Source organism: Ciconia boyciana, chromosome 7 (assembly GCF_034638445.1).
Source record: "Ciconia boyciana chromosome 7, ASM3463844v1, whole genome shotgun sequence".
In the NCBI taxonomy this organism is placed as follows: domain Eukaryota; kingdom Metazoa; phylum Chordata; class Aves; order Ciconiiformes; family Ciconiidae; genus Ciconia; species Ciconia boyciana.
The window spans coordinates 32,090,433-32,106,773 of NC_132940.1; the positions used below are offsets into that span (position 1 = coordinate 32,090,433).

The window sequence follows — 16,341 nt, forward strand, 5'->3', positions numbered from 1 at the left end:
GAACCACCCCTGTCTTTTCCTCCACTTGGTCAAAGAGGTGGTGTTCGGGTGGCTTTAGGATGTGTGACTGGTTAAGGGTGCCGAAAAGCGTGGGAAATGCTCTGTCTGGGGGAGACAGAGGATGGAGCTGAGGAACATTAGCCCAACACATGGCCCATGTGATGATGGGGAGAAGAAGTGATGTGACAGCCCAGAAAGATGTGTAGCAGAAGCCGAAATGGTCTTTCTAGGTGGGAAGCCTCCTGGCAGCCCTGCCTGCTCAGGAGCAGGCAGCACTGCCGGCCCTCCCACCTATACCCTCCTCAATCCCAAGCAGATCTCTGCCACCTTCCTCCAGGGAGCTGAGATGATGGCTTTGATTTCTCATTTCCTCCTGGTGTGTTTAATTGCCTGATTTTTTTCCCTTTAGGACTGGGAGACAAGGGAGGAGACATGGGTAAAGGAAGACAGATGTATGGAGAAGAGAAGTCCAGGTGACAGATTGAGGGATGCTATAACCATGATAGCTGGCCTGATGGATTGATAGATTAGACAGGGAACATAAATAGCAAGCATGGTTTATCTACCCCGTTTTATTTTCCTCTCGCTTATCTCTTTATGTCTCCTGGTGTTATTTTCCTCCCGCTTATCTCTTTATCTGTCCAACCCCCGGATGGAGGAGAGGAGGGAACAAGTGGGTGACAGAAGCAGGATGGATGAGTTTGGGTTACCACCACTTTTGCAGTATCCAAGCAGGCAAGTTTTGCCAGCCAGGGAGGATTAGGAAGCAGACTCAGATCTGCACACGGATACATTTCCCCCCCCATCTCCTTTTCCCTGCACCCTACCTGTCCCTTCGGCCCGCACTCCCTGGTTTGGGAATGCTGCGGGTTGGAGGGTTGGCTCCTTCCTCTCTCTAGCCTGTCCTCAGCCGAGAAATTAGGGCAGCCGCCGAGGCGGTGAGCTCTGCTTGTCTGGATACCCAGCGTTTCCATCTGACAGCCGGGCAGCGCCGCTGCTTGATATTCTGGTCAGGCATGGAGCGCGGCAGCAGCAGCACCAGGGAAGGAGGGAGGGGAGCCCAGCTCTGCCGAGCCGTCAGCTGCCAGCTTGCCTGTCCCCGCCACCTGGCTCTTCGCACCGCCTCGCTGGGCTGAGCTGAGCCAGCGCTGGAGATGCCACCAGCTCCCTGGTGGTGGGGCTGCTGGAGATGCTGGCCTCAGGAAAACCCACTGCCCCTTGATGCCTGCACAGGGTAGCAGAGCGGGGTGTCCAGGATGGGTTGCACCTGGTTTGGGGACCCTTCTAAGGGGGTGATGAATGAGAAGGCCTTGAGGAGGTCAATGAGGATACCAGAAGTACAGAGCAACCTACATATAAGGACCAAGCAATGGAGCTAGGACACAGAGATGACTGTCATACCTGTCTATACAATTGTAAGTGGCCAGAAAGAGTGGCTGGGGGTCAGGTATTCCCTGTCTCTTCCCATACCAGAGTTAAGGGACATCAAGTGAACCTCCCAAGGGCCATGCTTGACATGCCCAAAGAGGTGGTACATGTCACAGCGGGCAACCGAGCCACAGCACTGGTCACCCTGGGGCATGGTGGATGTTTACATGGGACTAGGAGGAGGTTGGACATGAGATGCGGCTGGTGCCACGCGGGTCCTTCCCACCAGCTCAGGGATGTGTCGCATCTGCTCCAGGCACCCCACTGGGAGCAAAAGTGAGAGCGGGGCGAAGCAGGCAGGAGCTGCTGGCTCCAGGTGTGGGCAGGATCCTTCCCTGCCTCCAAGCATGTCTGATGGTCTTAATGGGCCACCTCGGAGCCCTGTCCCTCCGAGTTAATGAAGACGTGGACAGGAGACAGATGGCCAGCCCATGTGGTGGCATCTCCCCTCTTCAGGAGGCTCGGCTAAAATCCAGAGAGCAGGATGGTGCAGAGACACAGGGGGGACACGGCGGCTGGGCATGCACGGGAGCCTCCTCGCCATCCCCTCCTGCCACACAGCAAGGGAAAAGCCAGGGCCAGAGATGACAGTAACTGTTCTTTCTTTTTTTTTTTTTCCTCTCGGTTGTTTTTGGTTGAACTTTTGCTCAAAAAAGGCATTTTTTTAAAAATATATTAAACAGATACATTTTACTAAGATGTCTCTTGGCTGGAGCCACCGACAAGAAATGACCCTCCCCAAATAAATAGGTTTAAAAAAAACCCTCCCAAACAAAACAAATAAATACATACATAAATAAAACATTTTTTTCTTTTTCTTTCTTTCTTTTGTTTTAGGTTTTGGGGGTTTTTTTGTAAGGAATTGCGGCCCAGAGGTCTCCGCTGGTGTCCGTGACAGCAGCGTCCATGGGGCAGGTGCCAGGTTCTTGCCGTACGAGGGGTGATGATGCGTTGATGGGCACGAGATGCTTGTGGAGAGGTGCCAGGAGAGATCTGCTGCATCTTGGAGGCCTGCAGCGTGGTCCCCCCGTGCCGTGTGTGAGGGCATGGCTGCAGGAAGTGTCGCAGGGGATGCGGAAGCAAAGGTGCCGGTAGAAACCTCTGTTAAAAAGACTACAAAAGTTGGGGCACTGAGGAGACCGCTGCTGGAGGATCCTCATGGTGGGCTGAGCATCTGCTCTGGTGGGGCCAGCAGCTGCCTCTGGCCAAGCTGCATGCCCCCTGGTCATTGGCACGTCCCCCCAGCCACCAATGCTCGATCAAAAGCGGTGCCGTGGAGCAGCCGTGCTGGCATCATCCATGCGCTCGGAGCCAGTCTGCACTGCGCGAGCCATCCCTCCTCCATAGTCCCGCTGGCATCCTCCATCCGCTCAAGACCTGCGTCTCTTTGGCCGGTCGCTGGGTGTACCATGGAAGCACACGGTTGGCACTAAGGTAAGGCCTTGATTTAATTTTTTAGGGTGGTTATTTTCTGCCCCTGCCCCGCGGAGTCCTTTCTCCTGGCCTCCTCACTCCAAGATCTGAGAAGCCCCAGCCGTTAGCTGCACAGTTTGCCCGTCTCCTGCTCTACCGCATTGGGCAGCTTGGCATTGAAGGCCCTCAAGGAGGACTGGATCCTTGACACCTCGTTGTTGGCCAACTTGAGCCTGTGGCGGAGTAAGCAAGTGAAGAGGTCAAGGCGGGTTTTGCCAGGGGGTGACAACCTGTTCACCCGGTCCCTGATCTCCAACAGCTGGAGCATGGCTGAGTCCTGGGAGCCCTGGGTATAGGGGTAGTCCAGCTGAAGGATCAGGTCACGAATGGCATCTGGTTCAAAGGGCAGGCTGTAGCCGAAGACTTGCAAGCTGTTGATTTTCATGTAGCCCAGGTTCTTAGAGGGATCTGCCATCTCCAAGGGTTCATAGTAGATCGTCTCATTGGAGCTGTCATCCAGAGACTTGATGCGGCTCCGCAAGTAGACGTGGACTGTTTCAAAGAAGGTCTTCCACTTGTTGCCCAGGGTGAGTGTCCAGTTTTGGCACTGGGCAGAGGCATCTACGTTAGTCCTTTCCCAGTCTGGGAAGCTGCCCTCGTTGACTGGCAAGAACCAGCTCTCCGAGTGGCTTCCCCCAAAAGGGTTGACGTAGATGGCCATGACAGGCTCCAGCGTGCTGTTCTTGGTGAGGCAGATCTGCAGGGAGAGGGCCAACATCACATGAACCAGCCCGGGCTTGTACTTGTTGCTCTTCAGGGTCAAGAGCATGCGTTTCCTCCAGGAGGGGTCAAACCAGCTCCCAAGGCGCATGTCATTGCTGATGAAGATGGAGTGCACCTCGATGCGGCTGTCCCGTTTCTGCAGGAGGTACTTGAGCTCCAAGTCCTGCAGGTCTGTCTCCAGCCCCAGGTAGTGCTCCAGCGAGTCGGCCACCTCGGGGCGGCAGAAGCCCTGGGTGAGCACGTAGCCATGGTTGCAGGTCCCGCAGCGGGTGCTGTTGTCCTCGGCACAGCTGGCGCAGGCTGGCCCCTCACCCAAGGCACACGGTATGGACCCCTGGCAGGAGGACTGGTCGGAGGGACACGCGCAACTGTGGCTTTCTTCCAGGAAGGTCCCAGGCACGGTGGTCTCACTGCAGTACAGGAGCGACTGCGCACGGCTCCACCAATAAGGGAGGGACCTGGTGGAGAAGAGATGCAGGAGGAGAGATGCTTACATGGCGTCTTTACAGGTGCAACCAACTTTCCCTAGGGGTGGAAGAGCTGCCCACCTTGCATTCATTTTTCTGCACTGCTGGTGGCCCCCATGAACCGAGCCCCATTTTCCACCTCCAGGCTTGGATCCAACCTCTCAAGGCAACATCCCAGGGTGGCAGGGCTGCCCCCACTGCCTGCTCACCCCTGGGCATCCCTCCAGCAAGGTGGGAGCTCCTCCAGTCCCAGCCACGGGGAGGTGGGCCGTGGGTCTGAGCTCCCCTCGGGGCTCTGAGCAGTGTCCCCGGTGTGGGAGGGGGATGCTGTGGCACCCTACCTCTCTTTTGGCAGTTTGAAGCGAGGTTGCTGGTGGCAGCGTTTGCTGAGGTTGAAGAGCCGCCGGATGAGTCGGTGGGTTTTCCTGGAGAGCAGCTTCAGGCTGGTGCCCAGCTGCTGGTAGCGGTGCTGGACATCCAGGTCCATGGCCCAGAAGTGGGAGATGGCTGTCCTGTTCAAGAAACGGTCCCCGGGGAGCCTCTTCACCAGGGCCTGAAACTCCTCTGCGGGGGGAGAGAGATGGTGTCAGTAGACCCAGGAGGGTGAGTGGTGAAGGTAGGGCTGGAGCCAACCTCCCTCCAACTGGGCTCTCAGGTCTTCATGGTGAGATGACCACACTGGATCCTGCCCTGGAGCCCCACTGCCCAGCCTGGGCTGCTCCCAGAGGAGGGGCTGCAGGGAGGGGGATGCTTGGTGGGGCCTTCCCCAGCCTCACCTGACTCCTCAAACTGGCCGTGGTGGCTCTCCCAGGCTCGCCGGAGCTGTGCCAGGCTGTTCTCCAGTGCCTGGACGTCGGCCTCGGGGCAGTTGCAGCGGGGGAAGGCAGGCTGGCACTGGCAGCGGCAGTCGCTCCGGTGGCACACCAGCTCCCCGGCTGAGCTGCAGGCGATGTAGCTGAGGGCGGCCGCCACGAACCGCTCCCGCAGGTAGGAGGGGAGCACAGTCTGCAGCCCTGCGAGCGGGAGGCAGCCCCAAGAGCATCAGGGCATGTGCGGAGCCCCTTGAAAACATCACCGGGGCGAGGAGGGAACGAGCCTTCCCCATCCCCAGGCTCCCACCCTCGTGTGATTTTCATATCAATTTGCTGTGGAGCCGCTTGTCTGGGCTCTGCATCGATCTCAGCTCCTCTTGGCAGACGAGCAACAACCTCATCCTGCCCAGCTTTGATTATTTTCATCCCCCCTCCTCCCCAGCCCTTAAATTAAAAGCAGCATCTCGAGCCAGCATCCTCCCCTGTGGCCCCCTGTGCGCCTGCGAGCCATCCCACGCCAGCACTTGTCCGTCACCATGTCCCCACCAGCCTGGTCCTACCTTGGAGCTGCACTTTGTTTTCAGGGCTCTGCACCAGAACGGAGCTCACCGAGTCCAGGTTGTCATAGTTGCTGCAGCCAAGTGGCCCCGTCCGTGTTTCGGTCACCTAAAGCGGGGACCCGCAGGTGGTCAGGGACACAGGAGGGGACCCAGGGTGCGTGCCACCCCACCAAAAGTGCTGTAAATAACCCCTGGCCAGGCTTGCCATGCCCCACTGCCCGTAGCAAGGCAATGCTTGGAGAGGAGAACTAATTGCCTGCTAATTGGTTTGTTGACAGGCGGCAGCCCTGCCTGCAGCCCACTGAAAAATGTGCCTTCATTAGCGTGCCCAATTTCCCATAAATAACGTGGATGTGCTAACTTTGCCTGCTCTCCCCCTCCGTCTCCCCTCCCCGGGTTGTGATGCTGCTTTAGGGTCTCAGCCAGCTTTGAGGGGCTGCTGGCGAGGCCCGGGGCTGCTGTCTCCCCGTCCTGCCCTCTCCCTTGCATCCTCACCTACCTTGATGGCGGCCGTGGCGATCTGGATGTGGTGGAGCCGGCGCAGCGTGCTCTCCCGGTCAATGAAGTAGGAGGCTGCCAGCTGGTGCAGGGTCTCCAGCGAGACCCCCGAGCTGTTCCCGGCCCCCCCAGCAGGCTCTGCCCTCCGGCTCAGCTTGCGCTTGTCCACAAAAATGGTCAGGGACTCTTCTCCTGGGGGGACACGCAATGCTTTTGGGGGGCTGCTGGGCTCTCCCCATTCCCCTTTCTGGCCATATTTCTCCTGTGGTGCTTATTTTCCCACCCCCCCTCCTTTGCATGCTGCCTTGTGCAAGGGAAGCAAGCAGGGAGCGAGCGGGCAGCGAGCACCCACCAGCACTCACCTCCTAGCGTGGCGGCAAGCAAGAAGTGGGTCCCATACTTTTTGATGAGGCTGTCGGTGATCTGCTGGGGGCTGGGTCGGCGTCCCAGCAGGCGGATGTTGCGGATGAATTCGGGGGCCAGGGGAAGCGGCAGGCTGAAGAAGTCTTTCCTCTCCAAGGCCAAATTATTCACCTTCCAGCGAGCAAACTCTCTGCAGGAGGAGAGCAGCGGTGGGGAGAGGGTTTGAAGCCGGTCCAGCCATGCCATGTGCACGCTGTCACCTCTGCTGTCCCCAATGTCCACCTTGGGGCAGGGGATCAGTAGGTGGAGAAACTCCTGTTGGGACCATCCTGACCTCCCCATTGCCACCGTGGAGGTGAAAGACCCACTGCATGCATTTGCCAGCTATAGATCCAGCCTGAACGAAAGCGTTGTTCCTCCCTAAGCCATCAATGGCGATAACGAGCTACAAGCAGCGGAGATGCCTGACATTGATTAATCAGGCACCTCCGGCAGGCATTAATCACAGCCCAGGGCAGGGCCAGAGCCTTTTCCAGCACTGCTGGGCTGGATGGGCCTCATCCATCCTCTATCCCCATCCCTACGGATCCGGGTGAATATCCGACATCAGGGAGTTTCATGGTTTTAAGTATCGGCAGAGTTTTGTAGGAAGCTGGAGGCATTGGGATGTGGTGGGTCCCCTCATAGCCCTGGAGGCTGTGAATGTGCCCCCCCATCGCCCAGCCCATGGAGGGGGCCACCAGCCTGCTGCCACCTCGAACTACCAACGGCCTTGTGAACAACCAGTGGCTGATTTCAGCCTAATCTTCAGCATTTTGCTCTGATTAAAACCAGGCGGTGGCTTTCAGACAGTTTAATTAGGGCTGGTTGGGAAGGGAGGGAGACGAGGAGGAGGAGGGAGGGGTGGATGGGTGCAAAGCAGCCAAGGGGCTTCGTGGTGCTGGGTTGCCTCCCATCATGATTTTTGGGCCCAGAAAGTGGGACGCTGGGGACAGGAGTGGAGCTGGGGGTGATGGAGGGGGGATGCTGCCGCTCCTCTTGCACGCATGCTCCCTGGGTGCTGGGGAACATGGGGCTGGGGGGCCAGGAGCCCTGCACTAGTTCCCCCCATCTCATCCCACAGGCAAAGCAAGCCCCAAAGGCTGCTAGCGGGTTCTTTGCCTCAGAGGAGGCATGAGCCAGCTGCTGTCCCTCCGGCTGCTCCTTCCTGTCCCACCACCGTCACCAGCAGCATCCCCGGAGGACGCAGGTCCCTCGCCATGGCAGCATCAGTGCATAGGAAAGGGGCGAGGCAGGAGAGGAGCTCTCTGGGGGTGCCAAGCTGCATAACAAGGCTGCCATCCCCGCACCCACGTCAGCTCCCCTGGGAGGCAGCGGCTGGGCTTTGCTCCGCTGCTGGAAACCCCTGGGGCTTGGCACCAGTGAGGAGAGGAAAGGAAAAGGGCTCGTTAGCAGGAGGCGACAGCCCCAGTTAGCACCGGGAGGCAGTGGAGTGGGTTTCCCACACTGGCTGTCATGGGGTGGTCCTTTGCTGGGGTCAGTGGACCCCACTGCTGCCAAACCTGGTTCTCTACTGGCAAGAAAACCCCTCCATCATTGGCCCCCATGCATGTAGCATCCCACTGCTGCAGTCTATGGGGTGACGGCACTGGGGACATGCCGGGGGTCAGTCAGGGTGGCTTTTTGCGAACCCCAGCAGCATCCCAGCCCCAGATGGCTGGCAGTCCAGGCACGCTCAGTAATTCAGCACAGAGATGTCTTTGTGGATGGCAAAAGGACAAAGGAGCATCCCTCTGTGCCTCCCACCATAAGGGCTGATCCCGTCTCAACCTGCGCACCAGGCTGGGGCAAATCCTGCCCAGAGCCCATGCCAGCCATGCCGTGAGCATCTTGGGGGGCTGCTGTTATATTCCCTGGGAAAGCAGCATCTCACATACACCCACCCGCTGTCTCTCCCGATGGGCAGCCTCCTCCCATGCACAGGGGTCTGCTCCGCTGTGCCCCCTGCAGTCCCCCACACTGCAGCCCCCTCCCAGGGCACCCGCTGAAGGGCTGGCCCCTAGTGCTGCCTCTCACCTGTAGATCCTGTACCTGGTGGTGAAACCCTGCCGATAGCGCTCCATGAAGTCCACGTACTCCTGGGCTCGGTAGAAGGGTCCCCGGTCGGTGAGGAGCCAGTCGAGCGGTGCCCGGCCAGAGGAAGAGGAGGATGAGGAGGAGGAGGATGGGGTTGCGGCGGCGGCATGCTGCTGGGGCACCGTGCCGCCCGCCTCGCCAGCCACCCCCCAGCGGCAGCACGCGCTCAGGGCCAGGAGGGCCAGTGGCCACGGGAGCATCGGTGGGGGCCCGTCAGCATGCGGGAGGTCCTGCCGCCCCATCCTGCTGCTGTCCGGCTGGCTTCTTCATTCTCTTGCCCCGCGGCGATCCTCTGGGACAGCCCTGCCCTGCAACGGCACCGTGCAAAGCGGGGAGCCCGTGAGGCTGGTGGCATGGGGTGAGGTGCCAGGTGGAGCCAATTCGGTATGGATATAAACCAGGTGCAACCACAAGCTAAGGGAAGGTGGGGTTTGCTTTGGGGAGGCTGCTGGGATGCTGATGAAGGGGAAGCTGTGCTCTGGGGAGAGCCACGTGTCAGGCACGGACTGGTGGTGCTGCAGGAGGTAACAGTTTATGGGCTTAGGGGTGCTGGCTGCTGCTGAAGTTAAATGAAAACCTGGCTGGTGCCTGTTTGAGAAATTTCTGGCTTTTTCTTTATGTTTTTCTCTGCCGTGCATCAGCCCAGTGAGCCAAGCTTGTGGCTATGGGATGCCTGTGCAGTGGGGACAGTGGGCTGCCTCTGCGCCCTGCATGTTGGGGATGCCTGTCCTGAGCATGTGCAGCTTGTTTTAGGGGGGCTAAAAATCAATAAGCATTGGGAACTAGCTAAAATGAGCTTCTCTAGTATGGGTTGAGCCGCGTGCAGTTGATGTTAGACCTTCCTTTGCGTCCTGCTGGTGGCTGAGATGATGGATGGATAGATGGATGGATGTCCACCCCAAGGCTGGCAGGGCTGATCACAGTGGTGTTTTGAACACAATCAGCACTTATCTCAAGACAAGACCTTTCTGGTCTCAGCTCAGTGTGGCACTATCTGTGGGAGCACAGAGGGAGCTTTGCTAGCAGCAGTGGCCCTGGAGCCAGAGCCTGAATTTGCAAGTGAAGGTGGGAGATGGGGAGCTGCAAGGTCCAGCAGATCCAGGGCAAAGCAAGGTGTTCTGCTGGGCAGCAAGAGCTGTTTGCCTAAAAATAGGGCCCCTATCACTGCAGTGCTTCCAGGGGAGATGATTTTTATTCCAGGAAGGTGGCCGGCAGGGGCTCAGCACCCAAATGCTTGCCCCTGCTGAGCACACACGAGCCCTGTGCTCTCCCGAATGGGGCTTTGCTGGATGAATCATCGCGCTTTAACATGTATTATTATTTTTTTAAATTTTTTTCTCCCTCTCTTCTATTTTTAAACCCTTAAGGGTGCACTTTGATTATGCTTTCTCAGCTTCTCACTCAGCCCTCAAGGCCAGGGCCCTGTTAATTTTAAACAAAAGCTGAGATTTTCACATCACCAAATTGGGGGTGTTGGGGCAGCGGGGCAGGCAGGAGCAGCAGGCAGGGGGTTTTTTTGTCCCCATCACACTGTTTTTCCACATGTCACCCTAGTTTTTCCCCAGCCTTGCAGGCAGCTGCATAACGCCCTGGTCATTGCCTCCTGCTCCTGGCACATGGAGTCCCCTATGGCCATGACGTGGCCAAATTCTGGCTCGAACGAACAGGTCGCCATGCCAGGGTGGATGGGGCTTTTGGGACCAGCAACATCAGGCTGGTTTCCTTGCTCCACACCTCGAGGGTTGGAGGGGGTGTCCCCCCCTGAAACATGGCGGGACCCAACGCTGGCTGCTCACGGAGCTGCTCGTGTGCTGCCACGTGTGGGTGATGGCTGAGCAGCTGAGGCACTTCAGCTGCTCTGAAATCTTCCCTGCCTGCTTCCCTGCCTGCAACCAAAGCTAGGCCAGGGGGAAGCAGGCTGCCAGGATGCCACGGCTGTCTGAAGCAGGCAAGCACCTTGCTCTCCTCCCCAGGAATATCCGAGATGCAATTAAAATCGAGGTGGCCTGGGGACTGAAGGAGCATGCAAGGCTCGGGATTAAACCCTCCTGGCTCCCGGCTGCCCTGCAGCTGCGGGTCCTGGTGCTACACTGTACGGGGTGACCTGGAGAGCCGGGACAAGCTGCTGTGCCTGGGAGGGCATGGTGGGAGGCAGGGCCTGACAGCAAATCCTATAGATGGTTTAGATGCTGACCATGGGCTAAGCCCTCCATGACAGGGAGGAAAGCAGTGCTCCCGAGGTGAGAGCATTCCTTTGAGCAGCATCTTTCTAAACCCCGCTCATGGAAATGCTCTGCTTGTAGCATTAAATATGGCTGTGCCAGCAAAACACCTTGTTTAAACAGCCGGCGTGCTAGGTAGCCTGCCTGTTGCACCGTGAACGGGCTCAGCACTGCCAATCTCCTTAGTCTCTGTCATCGTCTGTGGCTTTTAGGTGGCTCCTGACCACCCCAGCCAAGGTGTGGCTGGGCCGGGGAGCGGGGGCTGCTCCCTCCTGTCCCCCTCTCCCTGTGCCTGGGTCTAATACCGCTGAGGGGATGCTTTTCCACAAGCACCGTGGGAGACTGGCCTCATCCATCGCCACACCACCAGACTGGTATGGACAGTCTCACACCGGTCACCCCGCTGCCCTCCCTGAGGTTTTCTTGGTGTAAATCAGGAGGACATGGAAGCATCCTTCCTTTGATTTGAAAGCACGGAGGGGATTTTCTGGGGGGGACCAAGCAGAGCACTGTCTCTTCCAGCAAAACATCCTGGGTGCTAACAGCTTCCCACGAGCACTGACCAGCCCCTTGCCACCACCACCACGCAGAGCACCCCCACGTGCCTTCCCCAAGAGGGGCTCCCTGTGCTGCCCTTCCCCTCCAAACCCCCTCTCCCACCTCCCCTCCCAGCACCGCAGCTCAAGGCAGCAAACCCCTTCTGGGTGACCGTTGTGGAGACAGATATTAGGGATGGAGCCACCTTGGCCCACCTCTTCCCTTGGGCTGCAGTCCCCAGACCAGCTAGAAACCATTTCAGCCTGCTCTGCTGCCTTCCCTGGGGAGCTTGTTCTGAGATTCAAGGCTGAGCATGGGATGTTTTCTTGTGGCCATCTCGTTTTACTGCAGAGCAGCAAAAATAGTCGGAATTGGGTATTTCTGGCACTTGGCTGGTGCAAATCCAGCAAAGGTCTGCTCCTGGTGTGCAGAGTCCCTTAAAGTAGCAAACTTTCCAGCCTTGCTAAATGAGCTCTTATTTACACCTGCCTCTTATTTACAGCGTGAGTGCTGGCACCTCTGAGCCGAGCTCTTGCTTGGGGACGGGTGCTGACGCACGCGAGCATCCTTGCCAACAGAAACTTGAAGCACCAAGTCAGGCAGGAATGGGGAAGCCACCGTGGGCAGGAGAGCCTGCGCAGGGGCTGCACTGAGTTATGCGGCGAGCTTATCCCCGAGGAGCAGCTTCCCTGCACCATCATTAGCTGGGCTAATTTATTTGCTCGTATCGATCGGGTTATATAAAATAAGTACATGCAGAAATTGCTATAACTCCATATAGTCTTTAGTCCACACAGCTGCATGGGGGTGGGGGGACAGGACTCTGGTTTTGCTGGGGGGCTGCTGCCACTGCTCTGCAGGGTTGGGGGCAATGCTTATCAGGGTGCACCTCTGCCTGCTCACACCAGTATCTTCCTGGGACACCAGGGAGAGCAAAGCTCTTTGGAAATGAGTAACCCCCTTGACCTTACTACTAGAGCTGGAAATAACTTTCTAATCACTTTTCCTTGATCCAAAAGAATGAAGATTTGATGAGAAGCATCTGACTACTTTTTTTTTTTTGATTTAGGGTTTTGCATCACAAAAGTTGGAAAACTTCCAGCTTGTTAATTTTTTTCCTTCCCCCTTCTATAAAAACCTTAAGCAAAGGAAGAAGAGTGCCAATGCAAATATTCTTGGCAAACTTTCCCAGGACCACAACCTTCTTCCTGGCCAAGTCCTCCTGATCTTGTTGCAGCCCTCTGTGTCCCTGCTGCCTGCAGCAGAGCACCCCAGTGTCCCTCTGGTGATGGCCGATGCATGGCCCAGACTGTCACTTGTCACGAGCTGCATCTTAAAAATAGCTTGTTGCAATTTATGGAGGTGCCTTCCCACCCTTAGGCTTGAGATGGCAACAGGATTGCTTCTGCAGTGGGTGTCTTCATCCAAAATGGCTTGAGAAACTGAGGCAGGATGGTGCAAGGTGTGGATGGGGATGCTCGAGTGCCTGGCAAGCAGCTCAGGTGAGCTGCAAAAGCCTTTCTCTACTGCCCTTGGAGCTGATGGTGACAGCAGCAACATCCTGCAGTTATGCCAAGGTCCTGCTTGCTTCCATGCCGACGGCATCTCCGGAGCCACGCGCTCCACCACTAATCAGGCTGAGTTCGATAATTAAGACATTAGCTAATTGTCAGGGACATTAACATTGATTTCTGCCCTTTCATGCTGCAGGAGTGGATCTAGAGATACCTAAACTGCGATGTGTGCACTGGGGAGAGGCTGCGGTGGTATTTGCTAGGTGCCATGGGGAAACACGGGACTCCGGATGGACTCTGGCACGACCCCCAGTAAATGCTAAGCCGAAGCCTGGAACAAAAGCAGCACCCGATGTCTGCACCAGGCAGAGCAATACCTGTTGGTGGCAGAGCTGTGGGACGTGCCCAGCCGTGGGGGGCTGGTCCCTGGGGCACGGCGGGAGCAAAGGTGCATCCGTGCAGGAGCAGGGAGCGATGGGGAGGGGTCTTGAGCTCCCTGCAGATGCCTTTTAGTGGGAATGAACATCAAACTTAGCAACTGAGTCACCTTCTCATTAAACGTGGGAAAGCTTTATCAAATTAAGGCCACTTAAAAGACTCTGGGCAGAGGCTAAGTGCAGTTTAGTTTCTGAAGTGGATTGACTCAGCTGAGCCATGCCTATGTGAACTCAAGCAGGTGCCTAGGACACCTCTTGCTCTATCGCTTGCACCCCCCAGGACTGACAATCCCAAAGGACTCAATCCTGCAGGATGCACAGTGCAGGATACTCAGCTCCTTGCTCCAGAGCCACCAGCTTCGCTTGGGGCTTCGTGGGACACAGCTCCCTTGTACCCTGCCTCTCCCCACCTGCACGGCTGCCTCCTCTGCCCCCCCCCCCCCCGGCTCTGTCGTGGTTTGCAATGAGCAGGTGTCAGTGTGGTGCATTGTGCCACTGGGCTCGCATCCGCACGCTCCCAAGGAAGCGCTGCGCCCTCATTGATCTGCCAGGGTAATTAAGAGGGTGAGCCAGGCACTGCCGGAGCGACAGCAGCATGGTAATTGCTGGCAAAGTGGGCACGGTGGGGTGCTGTCAGCCACCTGGCACCCAGCCTGTGGAGACATGGCTCTGGGCAGCAAGTATGGGGACAGCCACCTCGGAGCCTTCCATCCCTGCCTGAGCAGCAATGTTAAAGATCACAACGGTGGCTGTGAACCAGTTCTCGCTAGGCTCCCGTGAACCACCCTCCATAGCCTGTTCAGTCACTACTGCTAAGTGACTTTAAGTCACACTGCCTCCCCCCCAGCTCATGAGACCAGTTTAAAAACCTGCAAGACTTGATGACTTGGGTTCCTTTTATTAGCTTTTCTTCACATCCTTAAGAGCAAGACACTTCAAGATGAGAGTAAAGGAAAATAGCAGAAAATCCCAGGACTTGGGGAGCTAAGGATTTGCATAAGACATCAAATGAGATAAAGCCTGGGCTGCCATCGGGGGAGATAGCAGCTGCGTGCACTGTGTCGCACCAGTGCCATGCGTTCTGCCCTCTGGCTTTGCTCACCCGAGACTTTCACACCCACAGGCAGAAAGCCTCTTAAAAGAGCAATGTGCAAAATACAACTCCCCCCAGTGTGGCGACAGCAGCAGCAGCACTGGCTTCCCCCACCTTGTGCTGAGCTCTCAGCCTGAAGCATCCTTGCAGACCGGTCTCTGGGGCCAGGGAAGAGCATCCCTGCACACGAGAGCTGGGGAAATCATCATGCAGCCCCCTCCCTGGAGAGGACAGCTCCTTCCCCCCCCACACCGATGGACCCCGCTGTCAGAGCAAGCCAAGTACCAGCCTCATGCAGGAGCTGGAGGCAGTGAAAGGTGAGGACGGCTCCCTCCCATCCCTTCACACAGGTGACAAGTGTCACGGGCGGGCAGTGATGCACGGCAGTAGCTCAGTGTTAGCAGCACAGGGTAAATAAGGCAGTGGGTGGCTGGTGCTGGGCAGACAACCAGGAGGAGATTTGGGGTGCCGGAGTGGGGCCACCCCCTTCCCAGCACCCCGCTGCTCCCCAGGTCTCAAAACTGTCACTGGATCCCCACCAAAGCCAGCTCCGCTTGGAAAAAGTGCAGGGGGCTCCTTGCAACATCTCCGAGGCTGGTACGGACCCTCCTGGCTGCTGACAGAGAGGGGACACTGACATCTGCCGGCAGGTCCCACCCGGCCCCGCAGCATCCAGGCTCACCCTGCCCGGCCCCGGGACCACAGCGGGGGGCAGCCCTGGTACCCACCACCCCTGCTCCAGGGCAGCCTCGGAGGGCAGCGGCATGCGGGTCCCCCTAAGAAGGGGCAGGACAGGGCGGACATCACTGTGCTGAGAGCTGATGCTCTCGCGCCTGGTGCTTTAAAGATCCAGAGTTTTGTTTCCTACTGAAAAAAATTAGTGTTTAGTGAAGGGAATTGAGGGTCGCAGCCGGGGACCCCCTCTCCCAGGGCTGCCGGAGGCTGCTGTCACCGGCACCGCGCTGGTAACCGCACGCAGCGTTCGAGGTGAGCAAACATCTTCCGACAGGTCACCCGCTCCTCGCCTCGGCCCGGTGCTCCGGCGGGAGAGCCGGTGGCAGCGGGGCCCCGCGCTGCAGCACAGGGGATAGGAGACCTCTCCTGTTGATTTATCTATGCCCAACAGTAAAGCCTGTGCTTGAGCATTTCAGGGGGCATCTTCCCCGGTCCCTGTGGTCCCAGGGCATCTCACACTGGCATGTCTCTCGGAGCAGAGCATGCTGCACAATGTTTCCTGCCTCCCGGGCATCTTGTTTACCCCGGCAGCCTGCCGGCACCCGGTTCCACCGGGCCGGTCGCAGCCTCCCGGACCTGCTGGGCCCCGCACTCGGGCACCGGGGCGGCTCCCGCCCGGGGAGAGCTCGTTGCCTTCCTCTACCCACATCCTCACCGGGGCGGCTGCGAAGCGAGCCCGGAGCAGGGAGGCAACTTGGCCAAGGTCACCGAGCGAGCCGGCGGCGGCCGAGCCGCGTCTCCACCGTCGCGCACGGCGGTACCCGGGATCTCCGCCGGGCGGGGCCGCGGCTCCCCCCGCACGGCTCCTTCCCCTTCCCGCCCGCCATCCCACCCACCGGCGGGGTCCCCACGCCGGCTCACGCCCCCACCCCCACCCCCCCGATCCTGCAGACTTACCCCAGGCTCCCGCTCAGCGCCGGCGGGGCACCGGCCGCCTCTCCGTCCCGTCCCGTCCCGCTCCGCTCCGCCTCAGCGGCCCCGGGCCCTGCCCCGCCGCCGCCTCCCGGCCGCCCCGCGCCGCCCCATCGCCGGGCGGGCAGGCGGCCCCCGGCGGCCCCACCAGCATCCCGCGCCCGCCGCCGCGACCGGGCTCCCGGGCTCCCGGTGCCGCTGCCGGCCCCGCGCCGGGTCCCGCCGCGCTCCGCGGGCGCCGCCGCCGCCCGATAATATATGCAGGGGCGGCAGCCAATAAAAGGCGCCGCCGGCCTCCCCGCGCCTTCCCATTGGCGATGCCGCGTTCGGCGCGGGGCGGGGCGGCGCGGCGGGGGACACGCGCGGCCCGGCGCGGGAGTCGCGGCCCGTGGGCGCCCAGCCCGGTCACCGGCCCGCACAGCCGCGGGGGG

The 16,341-nt window shown here is 58.8% G+C and overlaps 1 protein-coding gene across 2 annotated transcripts; it reads right to left on the reverse strand.

Moving 5' to 3' along the window:
• Positions 1-2,206: 2,206 nt before the first annotated feature.
• Positions 2,207-8,702, reverse strand: BRINP2 (BMP/retinoic acid inducible neural specific 2). 2 transcript variants are annotated; one of them, XM_072867459.1, is made up of 7 exons: positions 8,401-8,702; positions 6,324-6,514; positions 5,963-6,153; positions 5,464-5,569; positions 4,868-5,104; positions 4,433-4,655; positions 2,207-4,082 (listed from the first exon to the last, which is right to left on the reverse strand). In XM_072867459.1, the coding sequence occupies exons 1-7, from the start codon at positions 8,700-8,702 to the stop codon at positions 2,966-2,968; spliced, it is 2,367 nt and encodes a 788-aa protein (XP_072723560.1). In that variant the 3' UTR covers positions 2,207-2,965. The 2 variants fall into 2 exon arrangements, with proteins under 2 accessions (XP_072723560.1, XP_072723561.1); XM_072867460.1 differs by having other exon boundaries at positions 8,416-8,574.
• Positions 8,703-16,341: the final 7,639 nt, after the last annotated feature.